General features: G+C 40.5%; 1 protein-coding gene across 1 annotated transcript in view; it reads left to right on the top strand.

Moving 5' to 3' along the window:
• The window catches only part of FAM91A1 (family with sequence similarity 91 member A1), a 217,413-nt gene that overhangs the window by 65,698 nt on the left and 137,368 nt on the right, over window positions 1–14,347 (top strand). Inside the window, exons 5-6 of the mRNA XM_078686797.1 lie at window positions 4,718–4,785; window positions 12,041–12,154. Coding sequence (XP_078542923.1) covers window positions 4,718–4,785; window positions 12,041–12,154 — 182 coding nt within the window. The remainder of the gene's footprint in view (window positions 1–4,717; window positions 4,786–12,040; window positions 12,155–14,347) is intronic.

The raw sequence follows: 14,347 nt of genomic DNA, 5'->3' as shown, positions 1-14,347 counted from the left end.
ATTTTTTATGAGTTACGTGAAGTACAGATGTGGCGGGTCTGGCAGTTTAGTGGATTCATACTTTTACTCCAGGAATCTGTGCTTGACCTCATTGTCACTGGTTCAAATATCAAGAGACCCACTTAGCCTTATATCTCTACAAGTTTGATCACATTTTGCCTTTAGTTGTGTAACAACAAAGCTCTTGTTGCCCCCATTGGGTAAATATGTTCTTTACAAATATGTATGCTGTGTAATATAATGGGCCTGATTACAAGTTTGGGGGTCATCCGCACCGCCGAACCCATGTTGGAGGTGCAGTGGCTATCGGGGACTGCCGCACCAGTGGTCCGACCGTCGTATTAAAACTACGGTGATCAGACCTCCATTGCACCACTGCAACCGCCAAGGAATCGCTTTACCTGGTGGTAGTGCTACGGTGTTAGGCCGCAATATGATCGGCAGGACTGCTGTGGCCCCGCCAAGTCTGTTACGAGTTTTCTTACTGCCAGTGGTTTCATGGCGGTGTTCACTCCATGAAACTGCTGGCGGTGATGAAACTAAGGGGGCCCCAGGCCATGGGGATGCATGTCCCCCACAACCCCCACCCCATCTGCTTGCATGCCCATTTCCTGCACTGCATGGACTGTTCAGTCCATGCCATGCAGGAACTTGCTATGGTGTTCCCATTGCGGTGCCTTTTTCAAAGGCACCACGTGGGAACCAAAGGACCACCCGCCAGACCAGGAGCAAACTACTACTCTGACGGGCAGTTGGCATTCGTCTTTGGCAGTGGGGGAGTTCGATGTTGGCAGTGGGGGAGTCAATCCTGCACCGCCAAAGTCATAATCAGCCCCTATGTAAAATTGATGTGCTTTAAAATACTTGATTTTGAGGGGCAGCATGTTGATTGCAAGTATGCGCTTGTTGCTAGTCCCAACCTGTGGGGTGGGTGAGCCCCTGTAAGTAATTGCAGTTTGCACCAGACCCTCCATGCATACCACACCAGCTGATACACACAGCTGTTCATTGTGTATTGGCTCCTTTAAGCCAAGTGGGCATGCATGGTGATTGTATCCTCCTGAAATCAGCAGGCTCCTGCCCTGTATACACTTCACTCATACTTGGCCCTACACACATGACTGTTGACGTTTACATTTCCACTCCTGAATTAGACCTGGAAATGTATATCTGTTTTGCATCGCACATATATTTCATGAAATATGTAATCTGGGATTGTAGTGCTGAAAGATGACGCTTGGGAACAGTGTCTGCATTGCAGCTTCTCTTGAGGCAACTCTTCGTCCGATAAAGAGTGCCGTGTGAGATGAGAGGGTGCACCAGATGCAGATTTTAGTGGGCTGTGCCTGGAAAGCCCCTTGGCATGTGTAAATTTGGTAATTCTCTCATGCACTTTGCCAATTGGTCCTAACAAAAAAGAGAGCAACAGTAAATGGAGTTTTTTTTTCCTTCTCTCCAACTGTCCCTTTCCTGTGTACATGTGTCCTCTTCCCTGCATCTTCTAACCCCTTCTCCTGCACCATTGCATTTTTTTTCTCTTTGACTTTTAACACCCCGGTTAGCAACACAATAACTCAAAATCACTAAAAGAAGAAAAGAACAAATACATCAAATTCTTTAATAAATTCTGTGAAAGAACTCTATTATCATAATCTTGGAGAAGTGAATACGTTCATACCAGTTAAATATCACAAAAAGAATAGGCATGCAGAAGAACGTGTGTGTTCATGTAACAAATCCATGGTTTTAACCTTTCACCCGCTTTATAAAAATGAGGGCCATTTCATATTGAATAGCATTTATTTTTATTGTTGTATTAGGGGACAGGTCAGACGTAGCTGTTCGAACCGAAAGGGAAAATAAAACGTTCATAATTGGAAGCTCTACTGAGTTCTAGTTTTTAAAAAATGTGGGATTTCCCAGTAGTAACACGTTATGTGTAAGCAGTGAATTCATAATACTTTAAATAATGTTGACTGGAGAATTTTGATGGGGAGTAAAATTGTTTGCACCCTTCTAGGATTTTTTTTTTAATTCTACCAATAATTGATTATTTAGATCTGTTATGTTATGTTATGTTAAAATCGGTTTTATATAGCGCTCAGCTACTCCGAGGAGTGTCCCGGCGCTTCAAGAAACCTGATGCAGAAGTCAGGAGCAAATGAAACAGAGCAGAACAACTATTGAACAAACAGCCAGGACTTCAGCTCCTTCCTGAAAGCTAGCAGATGAAAGTTTTTCCTCAGAGGGACTGGCAAGGAGTTCCAAAGTTGAGGTGCCAGGTGACGAAAGGAGCGACCTCCAATCGGGCTCGTCTGATTGGAGGAACAGATGCCAAGGCCAGGGAGGCAGACCTCAGCGCCCTTGATGGCAAGTAGAAAGTCAGTCGCTTCCTGATATATTTCGCACCTAAGCCATGGAGTGCTTTAAAAGCAAGCGAAAGCGCCTTAAAAGCAATCCGTTTTTTAATAGGGAGCCAATGCAATTTTTGTAATAGATCCGTGGCACTGGATCTCCGGTGGAGGCCGTGAATGGCTCTGGCAGCAGAATTCTGTACTACCTGCAGGCGAGATAGGAGATATTCCGGCAGGCCCAGGTAGAGCACGTTTGCGTAATCCAAACGGGAGCCTATCAGGGCCTGTACGGTAACTTTCCTGTGGTCATGAGATAGCAACGGAAGGAAATTTCTAAGCATTTTCAGGATGCCAAAACACTTCCCAACAAGGCCAAGAATCTGTGGCTTCAAGGTGAGACCATCGTCGATCTGCACTCCCAGATTCTTGGCCTTGGAGGACGCGGCCGCAGGAGCAAACATGGCTGGGGGCCACCACGACCGCCACCTAGGATCGGGTGGACAGCTGAAAAACAGCAGCTCCGATTTGTCGGAGTTGCATTTGAGGCTGTTAAGTTCAAACCACTCAAACACCGCCCCCAAACAGCCTCTGATCTGCACTCCATCGAAGTCAGAGCCCTTCTTGCAGGTGAAGAGGAGCTGGGTGTCATCAGCGTAAGATCTGCCCCTGAACATGTAAGCCAATTTGCAAGAATTGAGTAAGGAGCTTAGAGTTCAAATATCCTGGGTGAATTTCATATAGTTTTGTTGAAAAGCAATTACCTGACTTGCTGAAGTGCAGTGACTTTATACTCCATTAGTTTTTGTTGATTATCCATAAAATCCTATTTTCCTGCCTCCATATGGAGGAACAATACTCTTTTGACCATTTTGTTTGTTAATAAATATTCATGCCACATATTTTAGATTTATTTTAAAGTGAGCTGTTTCTAACGTCTGATTAACTCTTTTGCCGTGGAATTTACCCATAATACATTAATTCTCTGACAGTAAATATTTTTCAATTATGGGTATAATGTGGGTTTCCAGAATAGTCGAATACAAGTGAAAATATCTGTTTGATTAAAATGCATGATTCACCAGTTTCCCAAGACTATAATTAACAGAGGAGTGTGACTGCTTTGGCCACGCTCAAATTTGTTTGGGAGATAGGACTTTGACACATGTAACATGTGCATATCAGTTCATATCCTGTATTTTTGCCATACTTAATGTGTTTGCTACAATAAGGGCTTTAGATCTTGGGTATAATCTGGCATATCAATACTAAGCAATAGTTGAAGTCCTCATAAACTAAACATGAATGATCCTATTCTCAAAGGGTACTCTTTTAGACAGTTGGTTTCATAGGGTTACTCAAGGAATAGTGAATTGTGAGTACTTTAGTGCTTTACATTTATGCATGCAGAATTTCCATAAGGTGGATATTTCCGCATGCTGAAATGTCAGTCTCCTCCTGCCCTGGGAAAGATTAGGGTACAATCTCTGTTCTCCCACTACCATCTATAAATAGTAACTTGATAATGACACAGATAGCAGTTTTTACAAAAAACGTTCTGTCTTTTTACCACAAGGATTTCTTTTCATATGGAAAAGCTATTATTCCTCATCTCCATGAAAATAAATTGAAGGTGCTTCCAACCTATTCCTACGTAGAAAACTCAACCTTACTCTCTTGTCTTTCAAATGGATGTATTTGCATGTTATTCTTGTGGCAGACTACCTGCAAAATATTTGTGGAGTATTTCCCCCGTTAGCACAGAATTTATGATGGCAGAAACACCACCATGCTGGTGGAATTTCTCATTTACTGTTGTCCTTTATGAAAGTGATCTCTTGATTTCTAGGATTCAAGATTTCAGTGCCCATTGCAGATTTATTTTCTAACACTCATTGCTGGTCAGCAAATCCCCACAATCTTAGAGCGTATATAAATTGTCTTAGCAAGGGTCTGTTTTGCAAAGGTGAGTAGGGAAAGATGTAGCTAGCAAAACTAAAGGGTGTTGCAAGGCATATTTTATTATTAACAAAATGATGTTATAGTGTAATGCACCACAAGACCTCTAACAAGGTCAATAAGCAATCCAAAAGGAATGTGTCAAAATCTTTGTCAATAGTTACAGTAATCATTGCATTCTTCTCATTGTCATCACTTCGACTAAATTATATATAACATGTTATTTATTAGCTCTTTTTTAAAGCTTTTTTTTAAACAGTCTGACAATGAAGGCAATCTGATCACCATGTACTAGCCTATAATAATGTGATGGACAAATTACATATTAATTCACCTTCTTTTTTGATTGGCACATTTGCCACCCATTGTGTTGTTTATAAGATCGTTGAAGTAGTTTTATCTTTCAGGTTTAAGACTTCTTGGCATAGGAAGAAACCAATACATTGACCTAATGAACCAATGTAGATCTTCAAAAGTAAGTGTTTTCTTATATTTGTAATCATGTGCAGTAAACAATTGTAAAGACGGATTCTCCGATTTCTCGGTGTGTACCTTTATATTTGTGATTGTGTAATTCCTTGTTAGTGACACCTTCTGCTGTTATCACTTTTCTGTTCATCAGTGTATTGATAAGTGGCACACATACCTACTCTTCATGCCTTCTCTTTCCTCTTTCGTTCTGTCCTTTCCCTCTTTCTTCTTCTCTCTTCTCTTAATTACCAGATGCTTAAACATTCCATAACGTTCACTTACCCTTCCTCTTGTCCTTTTCTCCCTTTTCCATACCTTGCCCAATGCCTTTCCCTTGGAATCCTTAAAGAGTTCTTATGGTCTTTGTAGGAAAGTGCCCCTTTTTGCACGGTTACCCCCTAACGTTTTGCCAGAAACCTGATGCTAACTTGACTGAGTGTGTGCCGAGACCCGGCTACCTGTATTTTTTCGCAAAACTGCACCTTTGTTTCCACAATTGGCACATCTTGGGGCCACATGTAAGTCCCTTTTAAAAGTTACCCCCGGTACCAAGGGCCTTGAGACCAGAGAGGGCAATTGAGGGCTGCAGCATGTATTATGCTACCCTCAGAGACCCCTCAACTTAACACCCACAAACTGCCATTGCAGGCTGTGTGTGATGGTGCAGACCAAACTAAAGAGTCAACATAGCACACATCCCTGGGTGCCATGCCCACCAACACTGCCTGTGGCATGCGTTAGTCACCTATCTAGCAGGCCTTACAGCCCTAAGGCAGGGTGCACCATACCACAGATGAGGTCATAGCTGCATGAGCACTGTGCCCCTAAAGTGTCTGTGCCATTCACAGACACTGCAGGTGTAGTGAAGCTTTTTTGAGTGCATGGGCTGGGAGTTTGTCAATACCAACTTCACAGCTCCATGATGGCTTTATAGAAAACTGGAACGTTTTGGTACCAATCATCTCAGTGTAATAAACCCACACTGATGCCAGTGCTGTATTTATTCAAAACTGTACTCAAACAGCATCTTAGAGATGCCCCCTGAAAAATACCAACTTCTAGTGTATCGCCAGCCACCACCAGGCAGGTATCTGAACGTATGGGTGAGAGCCTTTGTGCTCTTGGAGGTCAGAAACAAACCCTGCTCTGTGTAGAGGTGCTTCACACCACCCCCTGGCAGGAACAGCAACACTTGGCGGTGAGCCCAGTGACGTAACACAGGTCCCCGCAGCCCCTCCGGTGTGGTGGGCCCCCAAACTGCATGGGGCCCCCTCAGCACAGAATTCTAGTCGGAGAGCTCCCGATTTATTCTGGAGAGGGTCCCTCCACCTACCTTGAAGGGGGACCCCCTCAAGTTTTTTTTACACCAGTGGTGAGCCTCAAGGGCTCTCACCTTTTGATGAGCTGATTTGGGCAGCTCCAACTAGTGGAGATGCCTTCCCCTCTTGTCCTGGCCCCACGTTTGGTAGCAGGACAGTTGGGAAAATTAGTAAGCAAAGTAGGAGTATCCACCTTAGCCTGGCGCACCACTACGGTCTCCAGGAGCCGAGGTGAACCCCTTTCTTAGAAATTCTGGAATTGGAGAAATTGGCCCAAGAGGAACAGGGATGTGCCCCTCTCCCCAAAGGGAAGGGGCACCCAAAGGGTGCAAAGAAGTCCCACTCAAGCATTTTCCCCTTTTGAATACCTGGCAGTAGTGATCTGGTGCCTTCCCAATAAATATTTTAAAATTAACATGGGCAAACAATCTAGTGTGGAGCGATATATTATTCACAACTCTTCTCAACTCAAGGATCCAACAGATCATATCTTCATTGTCTAGCTGAACACTGTGCTAATGTGACATAAGTGCTGCGGCAGTATCAGTTTTCATTCCATTGAAGTTCTCATTATTGTTGATTGGTTGGCCCTCCTCCAGATCATATCCTTTTTAGGTCTCGCCTGAGCCAGCTTGCATGGGCTGCACTGCGAGGCATTTAGTAAAGGCTTTTGAACTCTGAACACACACTTGTGCGCGTGCTTTTTTTTTTAATTAACCTGCAATTGGCCTGTGCATGAGTCTTTCTTAAAAAGCCAGCACACAATTGGTCCAAGGCGGGTAATTGTCCCGCCTTCTTTGTTCCCTGGCCTAGGGTGCTTGGGAGCAAGCATCAATGCCATCTGTTTCCAATTTTAGCGTTCGCGTTAATTGGAAACAGGTGGCGCTCGCGATTTCCTTGTTTTCCCTTAAGAGTAAACCTCGCGGCAGCCATGAACACTGCCTCGGGCTAAGGCTCTGAAAATGAAGACTACAACAGGCGTCCTAGATTTACAAGGATTTTCCTCTTTTAGTTTGGCAATCCACCCAGGCAAATGTCAATAATATTAGCACATGTCCACATTTCACTTTTCTACCCAAACCAACCGTTTTATTTAACAACATTTGGATGATGAAAGAGTGGTAAAAAAACTTCACTTTCCCAGCCTGCAGCCTGAATGCGAGCCCGCCCCCAAGGCCCCGTGGCCTTCTAGTGGGTGTTCTTTTAGGCATCGAGGCCGCACACCTGTTATCCGACTAACCCTCCAACAGCAACATTGTTAAGCGATGTTGTGACTTTGGGCGCCAGAACCTATTTTTAAAACAAAATAAGCACATCACTCTACCATCTAACCGCCAATGGATCAATCATCCATACACCCATACATTCAACTGCTTCAGTCATCCAAGGCAGTCGTCTGGTCCTGCAGGCATCCATCCGTCCTTCTAGATAGATTCTGGCTTTCACTTATCCACCCGTCCATGTACGCATTCACCAGAACATCATTCATAGACATGCAATCTTCAATTCATTCATCTATCCATCTATCCATCCAGCCATCATTCTAAGCATGCATCCATCCAATCATCCTTCCACACCCAGACACACTCTTCTATACAGGCATCCACCAATCCATCAATATATTAATTCACCAGAGCATCTGGCCATCTCATGCAATCTACCATCTACACTTCCCTGCCTCCATCTTTCCTCGCACCCATCCATGTTTTCACTCACCAAAGCCTTAAATTAATCTTCAAGTGCTCGCCCATCAAACCATGCTCCGCCTTATGAGAATTTGGCACTGTCTTGCTATGCATGAATGCTCATGTTTTTGGCGAGGCCACAAAAAGTCCCCAGCTTGAAGAGTTTGTCGAGCTTGAGAGAGTATGTGGCTTAACGGTCAGAGCTGCCGACGTTGGAACTGGGCAACCAGGTTCGAGTCTGTGAGTCGGCGCAACATCCTGTGTTTCTGTGCAAATAAATCCTTTAATCGCCCGTGCCTACCAAAAAAAATAATGTATACTTGTGTAACGTAACTGGTGCTTATGAAAGGGCTCCAATACCTTCATGTCGAGTTTGCGCTATCTAAAACTGCATAAAAACATGACACTGCATGAAGTCAAGGCATGCAGACAGCGACAGTCTTCGCCTTAATGACCATTCACCCGCTATTCATAGACAATGATTCAACACAAGTATTTAAAAGACGATAATGTCTATTGTAAATCATTAAAGTGTTTTAAACACAGTACAGAAACACAAAAGTAAACATTAGGAAACGGATACTAAACATCCTGCTATTTGGTTTAAAACAAAGCACCATCTGAAAATAAATTTAAGATGTTCGGGCACGCTCAAAAGTGGTGCTTTAGGTATACCTATGTAATTACATACTCCTATTAAAATGTTGTGTCTGAGGCTTCCCTGCATTCATTTTGCATTATTGTTAATAAGCGCCTGTGATGTAATCACGTCCATACATTCTCCACGTAATACCACACACCGTTACAAAATTAAATGTCACATAATTACACTCTATTAAAGGCAACATAAAAAACTCCACATAATAACACTATGCCACATAAATACACACCACATAATTACACTGCACTCCTCATAATACCACTCACTGTGACATAGTTACCCATCACATAATTACACCCAACACAACATAAATACACGCCACATACCACTAAGTACCACATAATTACAAATCACATAATTACACTCTGCTTAATGCAACTTCAATACACTCCACATACCACTAAATACCACATAATTACAAGTCACATAATTAAACTCTATTCAGTGCAACTTAAATGCACTCCACATATTACCACTCAAGGCCACATAATTACAACACACATAATTACACTCTACGCAATCCATCTTAAATACACTCCACATATTACCACGTAGTGCCACATATTTACACACCACATACTTAAACTCTACTCAATGCAACATAAATACACTCCATATAATAACACTAAGTGCCATATAATTACACGCTGCAGACTTAGACTCTGCTCAATGCAACATCAATACACACCACATAATACCACACACTGCACTGCCACATAATTAAATGCTACATAATTAGACTGCACTCAATGCAACATATACTCCAAAGACCACTAAATGCCACATAATTACACACCACACAATTAAACACTACTAACTACAACATACACTCCACACAATACCACTCAGTGCCACAAAATTATATACAACATAATTACACTACACTCAATGCAACATACGCTCCAAACAATACCACTCAGTGCCACATAATTATATGCTACATAAATACACTGCATTCAATGCAACATACACTCAAAATAATACCACTAAGTTCCACATAATTACACGCCACATTCAATACAAAAAAATATAAGATTTTTTTTAACTAAAATCTTTTTTCATAAGATTTTTCAGTTATATATAATGTCATCTTCGTTTCTATAAAGGTAACAAAAATGCTTAACACTTTTTATTATAACATTTCAACATAATGCACAGCAGCCACAATGCTCTACAACATAGCCAAAAAATTCTGCCTAAACACTGAAGGTCCCAAAGGCGAGACCTGTTGGCTATGCCAGTGCTTGTTTTTCTTTTCTTATCCACTAGAACTATGGCCAAAACCAATGCAGGAAAATAGAAAGCGAGAAATGGTTTGGTGCAATTAATCTTGAGTTGCCATTGCAGGCTAAAAACATTTGTACACATGTTACTAGACCTGCAGGTTTAGTGTCTTGAATAATCTACTTCACCTAACTATAATGTGCTTGACCCATAAACTGGTCCCAACATTCTGTGATCCTAGGCAATCCTAGTCACCTTTGTATTCATTATCACATATGAAAGCACATTGGAATATGTGAGTTAAAAATGTCTGCCGTACACAAACTCATTTGTCTGATTTATTCGACGAAACCTTTTCTCCAAGTATAATAAGAATTTAGCCTACATATAGGGTGCACATGAAGCGTGGCTTGCCTTTTAGTACACTAATAGCATTGTCATCAGGGTGGGGCAGGAATGTTTCTTAGTTCATGTTTAATAAAAACTCTCACTTTTAATAAACAAAGCATGATGTGGTAGCACACTGTCCTTTACCGACAGCACATTTTCCATTGAAATGACCACCAACTTTCCCATTAGCATGCAGTTTTACTCTTAAAACTATATCATGTATGAAAAATACGGTGTGGAAATTAAGTTTCAGCAAAAATGTTCATCTAATGCACATCACAAGGTTGGGGTTTCTGATTTATTTTAATTATATTAAAATCTTTGTTTCCATTACTCAGAATTACAACAAATATAAATTTCCCAACTACTGAAATATGTTTTTAAATATTTGTACAGTTCATTTACAAGCTATTTAAATGTTGTGTTTTGGAAAAAATACCCTGACATCCTAAAGGCTTTTATTTCACACTCCCTGTGTAGCAAGATTGTCAGACAGTTCACTTTACAAAATCCTATAACTTTACAGTCAGATTGAAAAAAAAAGTACGCGCAAGTCCCCTAGGATAAATATGCAGCAAATTGTAAGAAGACATAAGCTGACATTTCACCTGTATCTTTGAACTTGCAGCTAATGTGACAAGATGAAAAAAAGATTTAAAGGCATCTTGCTCATTCACTTTCTGAATGAACAGAACTCGTCAAAACGGACCACTAGGCTCTAAAAATAGCTCAGCCCTGATAAAATCGTACTCGTCTTAGCAAGTGGGCGAATCAGCCCGCATGGTTTAAGCTTTGTAAATTGTGGAGGGGTTTTTCCTCACAACAACATCCTACATCTGAGGTTGCTTCCAGTCACAGCATTTTTTTTTCTCACTTTTGTCAATTCCTTTGTTTAACATCATATCAAAAGAGTAGCTCGTGAAAACTGTTGATATATTTCACTTATTTGTATATTCCAGTAAAAATCATGCTCTCTTATTCCATACATGTTCTACATCTAATTGTACCCATAATGGAAGCACCAATATTTAATTACACAAGTTGGAGATTTAAAAACATATGTATAAACATAATAAACAACAACCAGTAGGCCTTTACTACTAGCCCAGAGGGCTAAACAAACATGTAGACTGCCCTGTATGGAAACAGCAAAAGTTTTCCATATTTTAAACAAAAAGTACTCAAAACGAGGTTCAGGAGTTAGGCATGTATACTCTAAGAGAAGAGGAAACATAAGAATATAACTAAAAATGTATATTTATAATGTGATATAAGTGACAATTAAGTTTTTTAGAAGAAAATAACTAGATTTAGAGGTTGACATAGAGGACCTGAAGGGTAGAAGCTAACGGGTATCATTCGAAAATATTGCATCATGAAAAGGACAGTAACCATTAAAAAAAAAACTTCGTTGGGAAGGAAAGAAACGATAAATTCACAATGCATAGTGCAGTAACTGAGAACATAGAATGTGATTCTGAGGGATCTCTTTGTCCTGAGCAGATAAGAAATGTACTTGAGTGACTTTTATGTCATCACATTCAATCTCTGGCATATTTTGAAAATATTTTGATATAATCTTTTTTTATAAAATGCAAATTCATTAGTTTTGGGCTTTAGACGTCTGAACAAAGAAAGAATGAGCTAAAAGAGTGATGGTCAGTGCAATAAATGACACTACTTGTAGAATATGGACAGCACTACAGATTGCATTAGTATTGTACATAGTGGCTCAAGATGATATTAGCCCTGTGATGACCAAGTCGATTGTAGACAATGTATATATAGGACAGGACATGACAAGGTTAATTGAGATTCACTGTCCGTGGGTGCAAAATGGAGTTAATCTGCCATTGTTTTTTTCCACAAATTTATCATTTAATAAATATATTATTGTAAGGAACAGCTTGTGATGTTTTGGTTTAACTGCCAATGGTGATTCTTATTATGGGCAATCTCAAATGGACTGTACTACTCTAGAAATTTTTCAGAAGGAAAACCGCACGGGATCTCCTACCTGTTAAACCAGTGGACATTGCTGTGGAGCCTTGGTGGGTGGTGCAGGCTGGCTATATCACAGAAGATGACATTAGGGTATGTTTTATTTGTTTTATTGATGTGTTCTATAAACAACCTGTGTTTTACTGGGTGTTACGGCACAAACCTGTTTTTTCATAGCGATTCTGTAAACGTTTTTTAATTTGAGCGGAATGTTTCTATATCCAAGCTTTTGATGCAAAGATAAATGAATACACCATACACTCCATGTTAGTTAAAAATAATAATAGCGTTCCAAGTGAGATAGATTCAATACAGATGTATTTTTAAATATTTTCAATAAGTGAGTGATGGCACAGTGCTCAGGTGTGTAAAACATGCAAGTACAGTGAGAAATTTGGACACAGTAAAAGTCTTATGACTGTGTATACGTTAACGGTGTATGCATTTATCATTATACATCAATAAAGTCTCTATGGCCCAAGACCTCTCCTCATCAGAAGGTAGGGGACAGTTCAACAGTCGGTTAAATCAGAGTTTGAACCCCATACCACACTGGATGTGTTGGAGAGGGTGGTGAATCTTTATCAGGACAAGTTCAGTGATAATTCTGGTAACAACCCTGGGTAACTATGTCTTAAAGACTTTGCTAATGCAGCAGCCTGGACAGCTTGGGGGTCTAGATAGTTAGGAGTGCATTGACATGGCTGGTGTGTTCTTTGGTCTGCTTTATCTGTGAGGCAGTGGCTGGATATCGGATAGCCCTGCATGTCCAACTTTACCTGCCTGAAGATGGCAGTGACACTCTGCTTCCAGCCTGTTTTTTTTCCAGTGTTTCTGCCTGAGATGGCATGGGCACCAACAAAAGTTGGAACATAGCTGCATCCATCTTGTCTTCTCACAGATCATTGGTGATCATGGCCAACTCTTATTTTCTCTCAAACAAGATTGGAATATCTTATGATTTACAAACTTCCCAATCTAAGGTAACTATTGGAGATTTATTATATCTAAGGATACTTGCACTGAAATTAATGAATTGCAGTGCATTCAAAGTCTATTTTCCATTTCATTTATTGCCCACTTGTTATCATTTTGTCCCTTAGTTTGTATCCTATTTTTCAGCAGATCGCCCTACATTCTGGATTGCAGCTTCTTTCCATGGCTATTTTCTCTACCCAGGTTTTGGGAGAGTCTAGTGCCTTGTGATGTTCTCTGGTTCCTACTTTCACTATCCAGTGTGGCAAGATTGCCTAGGGGTTTTAGTTTTCCTGGTGTGCGGCTTTTTCCTCTGTTGAAAGCAATTCTAGTAGGCCCTGGTCACATTTCAGTTATCTGGACTGTGCAATGTGGTACCATAGTTATAGGGAAGGGCTATATTTCTTTTTATGAAAAAAATCTTCATTTTGCTTGAGGGACAGAGGTTGATTCACTCCCTGACCAAATCAGTCTACACTGCAATTATCTGTATTGGATGAAATAGTTCTGGAATCTTAAGTATTTAAAATGTTGATTTTTGGCCCCAGAGACCGGGTTCTCACTGTCTTCATCCGGTTAGGTCAAAATGTTTTTCTGGTAATTCAGTTTTGGGATCTGTGCTAGTTTCATATAATGTTCACTGGTATCCAGATGACAGTAAAAAACTTTCTATAGTCTGTAATTTTTATCAACACAGAAAGGGGCAAGTACTTTGTTCAGCCCTTGGCATCATCCTGGTAAGATAGAAACTAGGAAAACTGATTTACACTAATGTACATTTTTGTGTGACTTTCAGAAGAAGTCACAATTTACAGTTTTAATTGACATGAAGTAAATTATCGATTGGTGAGATACTGAGTCTGGCTTCCAAATTCCAATAATTTTTCGAATCTCTCCAAAGGAACCATTGTCTTTTCTGATAAATACCTAGATTGGTAGGGATGCAGGGTGCCTCCATGCCTTCCTTGCATGTGTACAAACATAGCTTGTAATCATGAGCACCCATTGTCAATATGTTCTATTAAATATAATTTTGGAACTGGTCGTACTATATAGTAAGTAAGTAGTTCCTTTGGCCTAGCTCACTCTGCACCTAATGGCGCCATTATCTCTATTAAGTTTATTAAAGTTACATTTAATTGGTCCTAGAATGTTTCTTAAGTGTGTACCAAGGTATTAGATAATCAGGATTGATTTCATTCTTTCGAACGTTGTCTTAAATCTGGTTCCATGGCAGTTTCAATGCTTCTGCATCTGATCTGATCCCTGTGCAAACATTTGATTTGTCAATGGATTTTTTCAAGACAAATC

Source organism: Lissotriton helveticus, chromosome 4_1, assembly GCF_964261635.1.
Source record: "Lissotriton helveticus chromosome 4_1, aLisHel1.1, whole genome shotgun sequence".
Lineage (NCBI taxonomy): Eukaryota > Metazoa > Chordata > Amphibia > Caudata > Salamandridae > Lissotriton > Lissotriton helveticus.
The sequence above is the reverse complement of the archived record's forward strand: the minus strand, read 5'-3'. Positions and strand labels throughout refer to the sequence as shown.